This window comes from Anomalospiza imberbis, chromosome 3 (assembly GCF_031753505.1).
Source record: "Anomalospiza imberbis isolate Cuckoo-Finch-1a 21T00152 chromosome 3, ASM3175350v1, whole genome shotgun sequence".
NCBI lineage: Eukaryota > Metazoa > Chordata > Aves > Passeriformes > Viduidae > Anomalospiza > Anomalospiza imberbis.
In genome coordinates, this window is record NC_089683.1 from 52,990,038 (window position 1) to 53,006,750 (window position 16,713).

At 41.2% G+C, this 16,713-nt stretch overlaps 1 protein-coding gene and 1 long non-coding RNA gene across 4 annotated transcripts; one reads left to right on the forward strand and one right to left on the reverse strand.

The window, feature by feature from the left end:
- The first annotated feature begins 1,976 nt into the window (after positions 1–1,976).
- On the forward strand, positions 1,977–8,620 carry HINT3 (histidine triad nucleotide binding protein 3). Its single transcript, XM_068184393.1, has 5 exons — positions 1,977–2,179; positions 2,587–2,704; positions 3,972–4,041; positions 4,842–4,968; positions 6,906–8,620. The coding sequence occupies exons 1-5, from the start codon at positions 2,030–2,032 to the stop codon at positions 6,951–6,953; spliced, it is 513 nt and encodes a 170-aa protein (XP_068040494.1). The 5' UTR covers positions 1,977–2,029; the 3' UTR covers positions 6,954–8,620.
- Positions 8,621–10,797: 2,177 nt separating this feature from the next.
- On the reverse strand, positions 10,798–16,694 carry LOC137470767 (uncharacterized). Of its 3 annotated transcripts, none has more exons than XR_010997246.1 (4): positions 16,373–16,694; positions 15,830–16,043; positions 13,830–14,224; positions 10,798–13,631 (listed from the first exon to the last, which is right to left on the reverse strand). It is a non-coding gene; the product is annotated as an uncharacterized lncRNA (long non-coding RNA). The 3 variants fall into 3 exon arrangements; XR_010997245.1 differs by having other exon boundaries at positions 13,911–14,224; positions 16,373–16,693; XR_010997244.1 differs by having other exon boundaries at positions 10,798–14,224; positions 16,373–16,693.
- Positions 16,695–16,713: the final 19 nt, after the last annotated feature.

A 16,713-nucleotide genomic window follows, 5' to 3' on the forward strand; every position in this document is an offset into this window, starting at 1 on the left:
GGGGTTGGATTTTGGGTTTGGCTTTTTTGTATGTGTAGTATGTTGTGTCCTTAAAGAGATCTGTGTTTAGAATTCACTCTGAGACAGACTGTGACAAAGGGCTAAGAAATGTTAGTAAACAGTTAGCAGTTTACCCGGTAGTTCTTGTTGCTACTCTCAGCTTCAGTGAATGACATGTATCCCCTTATCTTTTTTGACCAACCTCTTCCCAGAAATCAAAAGTCCATGCACCCTTTTTGTATTTCCAGAGTGTTCACAGATATTTTTATGTCCAGCCAAGCAAAGCAAAGATGTCTTAAAGGTACCCGGTTCTTGGGTTTTCATTGTGAACAGCAGTGGCATTAAAAGAAAACAAACTACAATTACGTGTGAGGCTGAACAAGTGTGCTATCCGTGAGCCTTGCTCTGAGTGAAATGGCAGTAACAACTTTCCTAAAATAACTGGAAAATTATGGTCACTAGTAATTTTTCTCTCAGAGAGAACAAGATCTTGTTCTTGCAACATGAAATATGTGTTCCTTCAGTGTTACTTGGATACAGATTTTTGATACAGAACTGTGTTCAAACACAGACTCACAAATTAGGCTTGTCAGTAGCCAGGTAATTGCAGATGTTTTATTTGGTGCTGGTTTAAGTGCAGGTTTTGTTTTGGATGTTTTGCACAAAGGCTTGCTTTAGAGCAAAGGAAAATCTAGTTACATTTAGAACAATCCTCATTTGTAAACTCTAAAAGATTGGATTTGCCTGTTTGTAACAGAGAAAAGGAGCAGGTTAGGTCATTGCAAAGAACTGCCTAGCACTCTGCAGGTTGGCACATCTGGCAAGTTGAGCTGCCTCAAGTAGAATAGCCAACCGTGTCCGGTTTGTACAGGCACAGCTTGCTGTAAAAAAAAAAAAAAAGCATTTTTGAAAATCTTAGTCTTTTATCTCATTACCTTTTAAAACACTGTAGCCTGTCACCTGTGGGACAAGCACTTTGTGCCTTTTGAGCTGCATGAAAAATACATTTAAGTTGCAGGGTCAGTGATTCTGCAGCTCTAGTCTAATGAACAGTGCAAATGATTTAAAATACAAACTGTTATTTAGAACTTGAAGGCTAACTACCACTTACCCTTTATTAGCTTCGGAAGTAGTTGATGGGAGGAGGGTGGTGAGGCACTGGAACAGGTTGCCCAGAGAAGTTGTGGATGCTCTATTCCAGGAAGTGTTCAAGGCCAGGCTGGATGGAGCCTTGAGCAACCTGATCTAGTGGAAGGTGTCCCTGCCCATGGCAGGGGGAATTGTTGGAACGAGATGATCTTCAAGGTCCCTTCCAACCCAAACCATTCTGTGATTTTATGAAATATCTTACTTTGGCGTACAATTAGCGTAGCTGTCATGAGCAGGCAAGAATTTCAGGGCTGTCAGCTTATGCAGTCATAACAAACAGCAGATTTTAGCCCTCACTACTGGGAGTGTCGAAGAAAAAATGTAGACTCAGTTGGAAAAATTTCTATTTTTGGAATTCTATTAGTGACCCTGAACAAACTGCAACAGTGCTGAAATGGTGCTTTAAGATTATTTGTGCATATATAAAAATCCAAGTAACTTGAACTATAGGGGCAAAATGTCTAAATTTTTTGAAGGTTTTTCTTGGTTTGTATTGACCAGTAAATTTCTGGACATAACTTTCTGGTGAAGAACGAGAAAGATCCAGCGTCATAAGCACTTACTATCCTTCTATCCGTCCTCTTCACGGCGTGTTTGATGGTTTTTTCCCCCTGCGGCAATTCGAATTTTCATGAACTCAGATTGCATTCACAGGGCTTTAGCCCCGCCATTTTTCTTAAATGATTTTTTTGTTTTGTTTGTTTTGGGTTTTTTGGGGGGGAAAACTTCACGGCGAGCAGCAGACGCGCACCCCGTGTGCCAGGCGGGAGGAGCCGGGCGGCCCCCGGGGCCGGGCGCTCCTCCTTCGGCGGGCGGGGCGCCGCCAACGGGAGGGGCCGGCAGCGGGAACGGGAACGGGACCGGGACCGGGAGCGGGGCCATGGCCGGGCCTGAGGCCGCGGGTGCTGCCGCCGCCGCCGCTGAGGGGAGCGAAGCCGGGAATGGCGGCCGCGATGGCTACGACGGGAAGTGCGTGTTCTGCAGGATCGCCCGCCGGGAGGAGCCGGGCACGGCGCTGCTCCCCTGCGAGGTGGGTGAGGCGCCTCCTTCCCCGCCCTCCTTCCCCGCTCCCTCTCGGGCTGGCCCTGGGGTCGCGGCCGAGGCTGCGCGGGGGCGCGGCGGCTCTGAGGGCCCTCAGCTCCGGCCTGGGCACGGCGGGGAGACGTCGCTCGCACGGAAAGCACCGTGCTTTCCGTAAATGCTGGCCCAGCAGCCGGAAGCCTCTAAGCTGGCGCCGAGGAATTTGACTGCGGAAGGTCAGGAAAGTCAGGAATCCTGACTGCTGACGCGCACCGTGCCTGGACGCAGACTCCAAAAAACCCTCAGCTTTTGTTGCTGGTCGCGTCAGCTGTGACATGGGGGATATGGACATTGTTACCTCCTCTGTGCCAGTATCCTCGTCCTAATACATTTTAAAATGTTTGCTTCCTTTTTTAGGATGAAGACCTTGTTTGCTTTAGAGATATAAAACCTGGTGCTCCCCACCACTACTTGGTGGTGCCCGTGAAGCATATGGGAAACTGCAAAACACTGAAGACAGAGCACATACCTCTAGGTAAGGCTGCAAGTGTGTGCTTAACCTCAAGGAAAATAATTTTTCACAGCCTGAAATAGGGGGCTGTCAAGTACATTACAGTTTTGGACACGATTTGTAAACATGGAAATAGCTGATGCGAGTGTAGGTAGGGACTTACCCTTTCTGGGAACTTCTGTGTGCTGGTCTAGAATGGCACTGTTTTTGTGCAGTTCTAGAAAAACATTGCAGTTTGCATGGAGTATAGATGCTTTTGCATTTTGTTGGAAGTACAGCTTTATTTTTAAAGCATTTATGTGCTCCTTCACTGCATTGTCTTAGATATGCATATGCAATTCTAAAAGCTTACAGAAGAATTTTATAACATGAATACTTTCAGATAAGTGCTGCATTATTTGTCAGGAAAAAAGGGAGTGACAGATGAAAAAGGGAAATGATGTTTCAATTAACTTTAAAATTTTTTGAAAAAATAAAATTCTGAAATGTTGAAGCCATTGTTTATTGTTGCTAGGCTTATTTTGGTTTTTTTTTTTTTTTTCCATTAAGAGGACATTGCCCTGGAATTTGTCTCACAAGATATGGCTAGCTAAGTGTGCTGAGTAACAGAGGAAACTGCAGCCATGAAGAAATCCCACCTTAGGGAAATGTACAGGTGATGCAAGAAAAGAGTTATAATTGCATTTTGCAAATCTTGCATCACTGTATTTCTCTTGTAAACATAGGGTGGTTTTCTCAAGAGAAAAAAGCTCCTGTGTGTGTTTGGTTCAAAGCAATTCCTCTGACTTCTGCCTTGAATTTTTGTATTGGGGTTACTGCAATATTCAGTGATAATGAAACTGTGTGCTAGTAATAAGAAATACTGACAATTTAATTTTAATTTGAATTTATGTACCATCCCAGAAATGTACTCCAGGCTTCACAGGTTCTGGAGATCAAAGTCCTGTAGGTGTGTAGAGATAGAACACTGGAATTAGTGTAAAGTCATTATTCTGACCAATCAGCACTTGTTGGGTTTTTTAATAAGGGTGTGGTGATAGCATGGCTTTGGCCAAAGTTCTTATCATAGTATCACACTGGAAAGCATTGCAAGTGTGGAAGTTTGTATCAGTAGAAGTTTTCAAGTAAATCATTGCACACACTCTCTTGATTGTCTTTTCTTTGACTAGGAGTAGTTAAAATGTTTAGATTTTGAAAAACCCTTGTCTGTGATCTCAGCGTAGATTAGTCTGTTGAAGTTAATATTCTAAAGAATACCTTTTTAAAATGAAATGTATTTGTGTTTTAATAGTGAAGAGAATGATGGAAGTGGGAAAAGCTGTTCTCCAGAAGAATAATTTTAGTGACTTGAATGATGTAAGGTATGTAACAGAAACCTTCCATCTTCCATTGAGTGTGCTTTATACTTTTTAGAATGTTACTTTAGAGATGGTGGCAGAACCTGCACTGTGATTTATGCAAGAAATCAGGTCTACCTTTCACTTATTGCATGAATTCTCAATTAAAATCTGCTGGCATTGAATATAAACTTTTTTTTTTTTTCGGATGAAGTTCTGGCACAAATTGGGTTCCAGCTCTGAGATTCTTTGTTGAACACATCTTGGAGTAGGGAGGGCACTTCAAACAACTTACCAAAGAGGCTGCTCTTTCATTATGTGCTGCAAATATGCTCTAAAATGTAGATGCTAGAAGAGAGGTAAACTTTGACCTTTTGAAGCAGGACACCACATTGTGTTTCAGTCATACCAGAATTCACTGAATTATTGTGCTGGACCCTTCAGTTTAAGGCCCTTGATAGCTGAAATAAACTGTAACATAATTTGAGCACTGTAGAGGAGTAGGGAGTCAGTTCTTCATGATGAAAATTGATAAGTTGGCTTTCCAGCTGAAAACCAGATAGGATACATATAAGATACTTTTTCTTTTAACTCCTTCTTTTAAAAATGTGTCTTAAATACAGAGATGTGAAGCAGGAGGTTAATAACCTTTTGAAGAGCTTTTTGTGGTATAATGAAAGGGCATGTTTGTTTTTGTTCTTGCTTCTGTGTACATCAAAAATGCAATGAGTTGTTAGTTCTGTGGATTGTGTTAAATAACCTGTGATGTTCCACTTCTTGAATTAACATCACCACTATCTTGTACTACTTTTCATTTTCTGAAGGATGGGTTTTCACTGGCCACCGTTCTGCTCGATCGCCCACTTGCATCTCCATGTCCTGGCCCCAGCCAGCCAGATGGGGTTCTTATCCAGGATCTACTACAGAATCAATTCCTACTGGTTTATCACGGTAAGTGTAAGGCAGGTGAGCTTTGCCATAGGTTTTCAGTTGTGAGCTGAAAATGCCATGTCTTTCTAACCTTTTAACTGTGTCCAAAAATTCTCTGACTAATTATTTTTGTTGTTACTTTAATTCTCAGTAACTGAGAAAAAGTAAAGGTAAAAGCCTTAATGTTTATGCTTATAAACATTAAGGAACGGAGTGCTAATAACTAAGAGCAAACAGTACAGTAGTTCTGGATCTTGCCCAAGGCTCAGGCTATGTGATGTGCTTCTGTGACACTTTGTAAATATTTGGGTTTTAATATAAAAGGCTATATTCAGACGTGATGGACTGTTTTGCACATAACCTGGTTAATCCTGTGTAGGTGAAAGCATATCCACCTAAGGACTGCATTTATCACTTCATGTGGTTTTCCTCATCTTGTCATCTTTAGACTAAACCCGGTGCGTGCTTTACATAAACGTTGGTATTGATTTATGTCAGTAAAGATTAGCAATGAGACTGAACTGACACTGAGTTAAGCACTTTGAAAATCTCTCTCTCTAGAGATCTAAACCTCACTCTCACTGCTTTGATACAGCAAAGCACCTGTCCTTGCAAGGTAGCTGCAGCATCCTGGTACCATTGCACATCCCCAAATTAAAGTTGCTGAAAAAGGTCTGTCTCATCTAAAGAATATAGACAGCTTCTTAAAGAGAAGGAACACGGCTTCTTTACAGTGGGACCTTGCTGAATTTCACTCCTAGCTCAAAAAAAGCAGATGTGTCTGCTGTGTTATTGAGCATCTTACAAATATTTGTCCCTCAAATACATATAGCTGTGTAGTTTTACTGCTTGTTATCTTGGATTAGTTCAGGCAGATCCGTACTAAGTCTTACCCAGTATGGATGCACTTTGGTATTCTGCCTTGTTGTCAGGTTGGAAAATGTTCTTGGGTTGGTGGTGGTTCTGGGTTTTTTTAGTTTTTTTAAATTGCAGTGTCCTGAATGTGGTACTTGTTTAAGAATGCAAAACAGGATTCAGATAATATAATTTTCATTTGCTGCATGCTTCATGTAGCTTTATTTGTAAATAAACTGTAGTAATTACTGAAGTCCTGTGGATTTGCTCCTACCTAAAGTATCTGATTGCACTTTTACTGTCTGCATTTATAAAACTTGAGCTTTTCACCTTAATGTAGTTCCTTTGGAGATCTTAATAAAGGCTCAAGCACTAGATCAAATTAAAAGATTAATTCAGTAGGACTGGCAAAAAAAGCAAAGGCTGACAGTAAACTGATCTGTTTCAGAAGTGCCCCTGTTAGCCTCCATGTGCCCAGTCTGGCCTGCTTGTTGGCAGACTTCCTCCTGCCCTGAGCCTTCCCGAGGGCTCTGTGAGCTGGTGCTGTTATGTGTACAAAGTACAGCTGTCTCAGTTCTGCCCATGATGCATAAATAGCCATGTATGATGACAAAAGTATGTGTTGATGCAGTGATGTGACCAAAGGACAGAGTAGTAGCTCATGACAGGAGCCACACAGTTGAGGGCCCTCTGTCCCTCAGTAGCATTCGTGGCTGGTGGTGCAGCTGGGTGGGTGATGAGAGGTCACAACACGCAGTTCTGGAGTGGCTCACAGAGTCCCAGGTCTCACTATTAGGTTGCTCTGAGCACTGCTGTCTTCTGTCTTCTGAGGACTATGAAGTCATTGCTTTAACAGATCTGCTGTTCATTTGCTCAAACCTCCTCTGACATAGGTTATGTTTCCTCTTCTGATTGCCTCATGAGTGTTTGGTGGAAACTGTGAGTCTGCTGTTGAAAGGAATTGTTGTATTCTGCTTCTCCTGTACACTTAATCTGTAAAAGTGAAAAGCAAATTCTCTGTTAGTTTCACTATTTTAACATGGAATTTTCAGTAAAATGAAGGCTCATGGTGTAGTTAATATATTGCTTTCTCTCCTTCATAGGCTGAACAACTGATTGAGAGACTGCAAACTGAAAATGCTGCCAGCTGAAAGCTTGTGTTGTCAGCCACTTTGGTCTTTGAGCTCTGATTTAAGGTTGCACAGTTTGATGTTGCCAATAGTATCCCAGGATAAAAAAAGCTTTAGTTCCTTATGAGGAAATACAGAATTTGTAGCTGCTAACCTGATTCTTCCATTTGGATATGTCAGTCTGTATACTTCCCTGGCAATAGTGTGATGTATTTTAGTTAAAATTTTAATTTAATTTGTGTAGATACATACATAATACACACACACATACACACAGGCAGAGAGCTCTTCTACTAAAAGGCAAAGTGTAGCAGCAGAATGTATTGCAACCAAGGCAACAAGTTAAAAGTAACAGCATGTGAATGGTACCAAAGGGAGTATTTACTGCAGAATCAAGCTTTCATTTTCAAGATGCATTGTTCTGGGATTGCAGGTAACATTTCAAACATTTGTTCTCACCTGCATTTGTATGATGTGTTACTTATGCCTAGTGATGAGTAGGTACATTGCTGAAAGTACAGTACTGACTTTCTGGTGCAAAACCAGTGTTACCTGACTTACTTGCATCACAGTGACACATTAAACATGAATACAATATGTGCCCAAAATGTGATAATGCTGCATAACATAGAATATAGTTTATGTGTAAATAGACCTAATGATTTTCTTTCCCTCTTATGTGCACAATGTTTGAAATTAGTTACTGTATGTTTACAAAGAATGTGAAGAGTTCAAAAGAATGGATTCAATATACTGCATGGCACTAGATAGAAAAGTCTAGATTTTCTGGTCTCATTCTCACTGCAAGTCCCTTGCAGATTACTAATGCCTTGGCTAAATTTGGATTCTAAATGAAGTCATAAGAGAAGCCAGTCTGAACTGCAGTTTATGTGTGGCAGACTTACATAAGAGCAGTGTGATTTGACTTTGGGATAGCAGGGACTCAGCCCAGCATTGGAACATGCCAAGTTGCTTAAGGAACCTGCTGAACGTTTGCCTTTGGTGCGTGACTCTGATCAGGAATGCTAGCACTTGTTTTTCAGTACCATAATAAGGCAGACTGTTTGGCAAGTTAAAATGCCAGAACACATGGAGTGGATTTTTTGTTCACAGAGCTTGTCTTGGTGCCGAACTAACCAAGTGCCCTTGCCTAGTGCATTCAGATGCAGCTGAGGTGAGAACATCTGTTGCACCTGCAAGCTTCCCTGAACATAAGAGTCTGTGTTTTCAATGGATCCAGCACCTGTTGCCTTAGTGATATGATACAATGTATTGTAATATTCTTACAGTACTTGAGAGAGTCTGCACCCTTCTGAAGAACTGCATTTTCTACCTGCCTGAGTTTACACCTCTCTGTCTGTAAGATGATCTTCCTAATGTCTTGTTATATGTATTAGTGGGCACTTGCATGTTATTTGCAGCCGTTCAGGGTTTTAATTTGCTACATTTGGTAGGAAAAGTGTGACTTAAAGCCACCGAACTTTGACTGTGCAATAGATTAAGAGGTTTGAGCTGGCTCCTAACTTAGTGAAATACCTGTACATTAAGGACTTTCAAGAGTTAATACTGTGTATATGTTCTGATCTGTAATTAATTTATGTAAGTGTACTGAACTGTGACATGTAATATGTAAAATATCAACATGAACTGTTGTCAGAAAGGATTAATAAATGCTAATCTTGGGATGATTTTCCAGTGCAATGGAATAGTTGACTGTGAAGGTTGACCCTAGATATAGCCCTTTGCTCACTCTTCATCCCTTAATCCAGTGGGGTGGGAGAACAGAAAGAACAAAATGAAAAAACTCATGGGTTGAGATAAAGACAGTTTAATATGTGAAGGAAAGAGGAAGAATAAAGCAAAGGTAATCACTCATGACCTCCCACAGGCCGGCCAGTATCAACAGCCCCCACACCCCCAAAAAAAGCCCTCTTTTCAGCTTTTATTCCAGACACTATATGTCATTATATGTCATATATGACTGCCGGCCAGTCTGTGTCAGGTATACAGGTTGTGCTCTCTCCAAGCTTTCTGCCCACTTAGGGCAGGCAGAGCAGGAGAAAGGAGGCCCTGACATAGCCCATGCACTGCTCAGCAATCACCAGAACTGCTGTTACCTGCACTTCCAGTCACTCCCAAAACCTGGGATGCTCTGAAGGAAGTTACCTCCATCCCAGCCAGACTCTATATATTGCCAAATGTATATGAAAGCACAAAGGCTGACTTTTATGTCTTAACTTTGGAGAAGGGCCCCACTAATGACAAGACTGGAAAGGTAAAAATTTGGGTATAATGTTACTTCCAGAGTTTTGCTGATGAGAAAGATGGGGATATCCCGTGTTCCCTGACAGCAACAGACAGGGCTCAGAACAGCTGAAGCAGCAAAGCATTAAACAGAGGCACACTAATTACTGAGAGGAATGTTCAGCCTCTTGTTAGTGTTTTTCAGCACAGAACTGTGGTCTGCTTTCCTTCTGCATTGACAAGCATTCTTAGACTCTGAAGATAATTGTTTTAATTAGGTGAAGAAATACTTTCTGAAAAACCTAACCTAATACTTCCAACATGTTACTGAATTACTGGCTAGCCCCTGGAAGAGACAGTGAGCAGATGCTATTAACTTTGTCACTGTCTTCTATAGAAGCTTTTAGTAATTTTTAAATTTCAGAAATCATCTGTAGAGCTTTCTAAGGAGCAAAGATCAATAAGGAGCATGAACTCAGCAGTTCTTATTCTCCAAGAGCTTGGAGAAGCAAAGCAAAGTTGTTTAGCCACTGCTGCTGGCTCTGTTGTTTGATCCAGTATTAGCAGTCTTGAGAAAAGCTGCTTTTTTGACCTCATGTTTAGGAATGACAAAGCTTTATTTGTACTCTTTTGCTCAATTGTTTTACATAAACTCCCAACCTAACACGAACCCGGAGAATAAAGCTTTTATGGTGAAAGGATGAAACAAATACACATAAAATGCTGTTAAAAATAAAAAGAAATTGTGCTTAAATTGGTAATAACCCCTCAGACTACTCCCAAGGTCTTCTTAAGTGTGAGTTGTAAATAAAAGTAGGAGAATGAGAGCAAACCAGTGAAAATTGTCTTTAAAATCTGAGAAACTTGTACACAATAAAATGCTGCATAAAAACTCTTGTCATTTCAAACTAATGTGCACTATTTATTGAAATGGTGACAGTGCCTTCAGTGTTTGACAAAACAAACCACAGATAATCCCTATATGATATACAGTCCAAAACAGATGCAGAGTTTACAGACTTCAGGTGGAAGGAGGGCAAAAACCACTGAGGTAATCTGTCACAAAGTGACGTTTAGGAGAGATTTAAACAGCTGAAAGATGCTTAATAGGGCAAGAACACCTTTTAAACATGTTGAGGTTTACTTACTACTCCAAATAATCTGTAATACTAAAACCCCTCACATGCTACAATTTTTGCAAAAACAATTTAATACATTCTGTTCAATTTACTCTAATGGGAACCTGCTGAAAAAAACCAAGTTGCATGTTGAAAAGTTTAAATTCCTATTTCATCTGCAGATGTTAATCTAATCACAGATGAAGCATAATTTTGTAAAACTTGTAGCTAAACTGAGTCATGTGCATTAGATATAATGTATTCATGACTATACAGGCTTCAGGAGTAATTTTTTATTCTAGAGTGTACCAGTGGGCAAGCTGACCAGTCTTTTTTTTTGAAATACTGGCTATTGCTGGAAGCACAAGCCTGGATTTGTCAATCTGTGTGCTGAGCCAGTTTGGCTGTTTATAATCATTGCATAGGCACACAGATTTCAGTCCCGTTTTCCAGAATGCTCATCTAAAGCTGGCAGGTTGGAAACATGGCTCTGTAACTCTTAAAAAAAATCCCTCTATAAATAATAGTTCTGTTATATAGAAATCCTTGGTTCAATTAAAAATATAATAATAGAGCAAGCTTTTTTTAGTTGCTTACAAAGTAGGTAAGACCATGTAATTAAGGGTTTGCTCTGCTTCTGTTTTGATCAGAGGTGTACTTAAAAGTGCTTGTAGATGTGCTCAAACATCTACCACTTACATGGCAGTGGCAGCCTAGATTGCTGATATTTAACTATTTGAGCCAGCCTTAATTAAAATGTAGTAAACTTATGTGAGCTGGACTTGCATCTTATGGTGCTCAGGCTATGTATTACCTCACATGTGTGTCTTGCAATTAATTATTTGTACAATGTCCAACAATGTATTATTTTTCCTGATAGTGCCATTCCATTAGTCAATTGGTGACACCTGAAGTGCCTGATGATGCTTCCTGCAAGTTATGAGCTAACACTACAGCAGAACTGAGTGGATTTCAGAATTGTTAGAATTAAACAAAACTTATTCCATATCTGCACTATAAAAATCTCAATTTGTGTTGAAATCTGAATGCATGTAAAGACTTCCTCTAACAGGAGCTGAAATACCCTGAGAGGTGTACTCATGTCATTTGGCAAGAAATACTTTTCCAAAAAGAACAAAGCATTTTAAATATGTTAAGATCACAAACTACATGTCATCTTTTTCAGCTGCAAGATGTAGATCTGTTTAGAAAGAAGCAGTAGGTTTGAAACCTAAGGGAGCACACCAACAGTGCCTGGTGCAGCACATATTCCCCCTTTTCCTATGTGGTAAAATTATGTGGTGATTAAAATCCATTTTCTACCTGCATCTGACTGCCCTGTTCCCCAGATATACTTATTTCAGCACATTAATTTATTCCTTTCTTTCCTCTTTTCATTGTCCTTTCACCAGAAAAAGAAAAAAGGAGGCAAGAAAATAATGAAATCCTCAGCCAAAGACTTAGTTTGATACAAATCCCCATTGGATAAAAATATCAAAACAAAACCCCATTCTATTAGGCTTTTTGCAACAGAAGATCTTTTGTATAAATAGCATAAAATTAGACATCACTTTTATCAGGTTCCTAATTTATATTAAATTTTAATATCCTTTTGATGCAAGAACATCAAGTAGTGTAGTTAACACCACACAGAATTTGCACTGCTAAAAATTAGAACTTTAGATTTCTAATTATGCAGCTTTATTGGTGGGAACTATTGTAAATACAGCTCCTGATTATTTTTCATAGCACTATTACAACTATGTTATATAACCAATCCTTTATTTTTCTTTCTGAAGAGCTCACAACTGTGCTCTGAAAGCAGGTAAATGAGGTATGGGACTGTGCTGCTATACTTCCATTTATGCATTTGGAACTACAGTATCTCTGCTCTCCTCTTGAAAAAACATTGCTACATTTTGGTGAAAGAAGAGCCTTTTTTTTTTCCTTATGAATGCACAGGTGCCCCAATACAGAGTATCTGCTGACTTTTGCATCTTTACATTGTGGCACCCTACCTTCTCTGAAAGGGTATAGCTGAATTCCCCAAAAAGGCTGCAGAGCTTTGTGGACTTCTTCTGAAGCATTAGAAGAACAGAAAAGGTAAAAATGGTGGGAGATAGAAAGCAAAAAGAACAAGAGACATAGAAGGTTTGGAGAAGATAAGATTGTTAGATTAGACTATTAAATACCAGAACCAGTGCAGCTGTCCAAAATCCAAGCAAGATGCAACTAATTTAGGAACCATCAAGTATCCTTGCTGTGATATTTTTCAAAGTTTGGAATTTCTATCTACTTCATGAAAATAACTTCAATTTATTCAGTTTAACCATGTGAGATTGAACCTAAAATTTTGCTATATACCAGGCTCTTTGAAGAAGTATAGGAATTCCCACAAGAATTTTCAATTCCACGTTCTACAAATCCCATTCTCCCATGCAGTAAGTATTTCACAACCTGCAGGAATCAGTGGTGTAGGATAGCAAGTTAGTAATTTATACTTTCAGTAATCTAAAAGCAGCAGGCCAGCACAGTTATTTGAAGAACTCTCATATACTTGCTAGTAGATGATAATAAGGACAATCCAAATTCAGCATGATGGAATAGCTCATAATCTGTGATTTCTGTTCAAATCTCTACCATTTTTACAAAAATATCCTTCTCGCCAATTTCCTCTCCTGCTTGTGTCCCAGTAGCTAGCTGAGTTGAAATTCTGTAACCAAAACCTGTGAAGATGGTATCTAGATGTTTTTCTAAATGGAACCATGCAGCAAAGTTCATTCCAGGACAAAGCCTTATTGTAGTAAAGTGATGACCACATCATCATCTTTTCCTTGCCAAAGCATTTCACCTTCAAAATGAACCAGACCATGTTTTCTGGCTCTTAACAAGATTCCCACTACTTTATTGGAAATAGTCACGTATGTTTCAAACAGCTGCCCGAATGTCACTCTCACGTGTCCATCTTCTCCCACCTCTCCAGTTCTTCTGATGATCAAGCACAGCTCTTCTACTTCCTTACCCACGTGTGAGTGAGCATCTTTCCCTCTCTGCTCTGTCCGAGACCCTTCAGGGGGTCTCCCATAGGTAGGATCTCCTCTGTGAGTATGCGCAGGTTTAGACGCAAGCCTGTCATCACTGCTGAACGGATTCTTCCTCTGATACTCAATGTGATCCTCTGCCCAGGTCTGCCAACTTTTCCTCAGGTCACCTACTGCACTGGTAGCTTTAGCACTTTGCCCTTTTTCTCCTTCCATTTCTGAAAACGTTTTATGGCACTCAAGCAGCAAACGAATCAGTGACTGGCTGTAACTGTGGTTCCTGTGTGCACTGTCAGCTGTGAAGGAAGAACAACAAATCAGTCTGATATTTTTTGGAAGAGTTTTGCCCGACTGAGAGGCCAGGCTGCTGATAAAAAGTTAAATATCTGAAAATTTTAAGTCCATTAATAATTCAACAGCAATGAAGAAAGTAAAAGTGATTCAGATGAAATTCAGAAGTAATTTAGGAACACCGGGTAGTAAATTAGGCTTACGAGATTACACGGTGCTCCACCGATCCCGCAGTCACCGAACAAACCCCGCAGCTTCCGTGCAACACATAGTGCAGTACTCACTCCTCTTGCAATGACGCCTTTCCAAGAACTTTATCCTGGTACCCGGCAGCCCCGCTGACTTCCCAAACAATCTGATGCAGTGCTGGCTGAGCTGTGGAGAGAGCAAACCATTCCCGAGCGGCAGCAGCGGCACACCAACCCATGCGTAGGGGCGGGAAGTCGCTCTCCGGCCCGAACGCTGATTAAAGGTGGACAAATTCACGCCGTGCCGACAAGGTTCCCTCAGACTGTGCAAGTTATTTTGCACAGAAAATATTATCTGGAGCCGAAACGCCAATACATGGTGGGAGCAGGGGGATTTTCCTCATCAGGCACTGCAAGGAGAAGTAAAAATCCAGTTAGCGAGCGCGTCTCTTTCTGCAGCACCCTATTTAGTGAAGGAGACAAAGGCAGCATAGATTGTTCTCCCTTAAAAGGCTGTGCTGCACGGCCATGGCTGCCGGCTACAGCCCGCGGGCACGCCGAGGAGCGAGCGCCTCGCCTGCCCCTTGATGGGCAGGTACGCGGGCTGCCCACCACCTGTGGCAGTCCATGCGCTTGGAGTGCGGACTGTCTGTGCAGGACGTGGTTATTCAGGTGAATTGGAGACAGACTTGTATATCCCTACAGAGATCTGAATGTGCTATAGCCATGTCTTTGCTGGGTCCTATCGTTCGCCTGTCGAAATACGCAAGCCGGGGTTTCCAGGTAGCGCTGATACTTCTACGGACATTTGAAGTTAAAACACAGGATTAGTGCTGGAAATGGACGGAAATGCAAATTTCTACGGGGAAATGGACGGAAATGCAAATTCTGAACGGTTTAACAGCTGAATTACAGATTGGGTATTTCTGTATTTTGGGACTATTGTTGTTTTAAAAGTAAGTCTTGCCCACGTACATATGTTGGTGCTGTTGCACGTGAACCCATGAGCAGGGACAGGATTCCTTAAATTCCCCAGCAGAACCTCCAGATCAGTCAAAAACCACTTGTGTTGCCTCTGGGTCTAGAAGAGCGCACAAGATGAGCATAGAGTGGCAACACAATCGCCAGAGAAGGGAATTGGGAATAATAAGCAACAGCACACATGGGATAATGGCTTTTCATTCATGGTCTCTCACTTTTAAATTGAAACTCATGATTGTTGTATATTACCATTGTTATGTTTTTTGTGAGAGGAAGGTGGTTAATTCTAGCTTCCTGGATAAATTTCAAGTTGAGTAATTACACTTTGTATATACAAAATTCCCCTGAAGGCTAAGAAGTGTAAATGTTCTTCCTTTCCCTCCCTAGAAGAGTTAAGAGTTCTGTAATGTGTTTAAGATGACTCCCCACATCCACACTAACAAACTGCTTGATTCTCCTCAGTGGCACTACAGGAACGTATGTTCTGTTTCCAAACACAGCATCTGAGAAGCATTTTGGTTTTATGCGAGAATCAAATACTCCGTAAATCTTAGTAGTGTACATCCACTTTCAAACTAAGTAGAGCAACATGTATACACTGCCAGAGATTATGCATGGATCCTCAAATCAAAAGCAAGAAAAAAATCAGGGCTTTTGTTAAAGTCTTCTGTAGGAAACAGTATCAGGTTTCACAGGTAACAGGTGTTCACCTCGAGAGAACAGGCAACAATGCCCCGAAGGTAAAGCAGTGCAGATAAAGTAAGCAAAAGCCAGTTTCAAAGAGACTGAGCTTAAAAATAATACCAACAACCCCTTCTAAGGAGTTTCTAAAATGGAAGCAATACAGCTAAGAAATTTAAAGTGAGACAAATTGGAAAAATAAAAGCAGACTTCTTCCACTAAAGCTCTCTCAGCGATTCCAAGGTTTTGTAAGCAACCTCAGGCTTGCAGGGTTTGTCAGCAGTTCAGCAATGTGTTTATTGCTGGGTCTCATCATTCAACTACTGAGGTGAACAAGCTGGACCCACATCTACCTCTTTTCTTTCTCTTCTAGGAAAGCTCACATTTAGGTGCCAGGTCGCTTTAGATTACTTTCTTGTCAATCATCAGGGCTAAAGCTTCACAGTAAACTCAGTTTCGATTACTGCAGGAAGGGATAACTGGAGAAGCTGCAGGATGAGATTATGGAGATGGATAAAGAAGGTGTCCCATGCAGTGCTCACGGGTCATGAGCAAAATCTTAGCCATCTAGAAAAAAAACCAAAAAACTGAAAACAAACAAACAAACAAACAAAACCCCTCCCCCCCCCCAAAAAAAAAAAAAAAAAAAAACCAAAAAAAACCAAACCCAACAACATTAGCACACAAAATACAGAACATGGGTTCAGTGCTGAGCTGGCCTGGTCCTAAAAAACAGTTGACCGAATTCAGCATAAGATGAACCTTTCACATCAACACGACAGGGACACCAGTGAGTACTAGATATTAAAATAAAACATAATCCGCAAGACAAACCCCTTTTTGCCCCTCTGCCGGACCGTCACACCTCTGCCCCTTTCCTGGGAATGTTTCTCTACCTGCTGCGACACCCACGCCGCCGGCACTGACCTCCTTCCCACGGAAAAAGGAATGCGACTCCTTTGGCATCTCTTAATTCTTAATGTTATTTAATGCTCCAGATCCTTAAATGTGGCCGGGAGAGGCCGCAGCGCGGCCCTGACAGTGAAACACCCAGAGGGAGCGTGTCCCCAGTGTACACGGAGCTATTTATAAACCACACGCAGGCACTGCTGCACTGACACGTGGCGTGCGTGATAAAGCACACTCAAAATATAACCGCAAGGAGGATGAGAAGGAGATGAAATGAGCAGTAATTCACGAAGAGTTCGCTCAGCCCGCATCCCGCTCCGGACGCCGC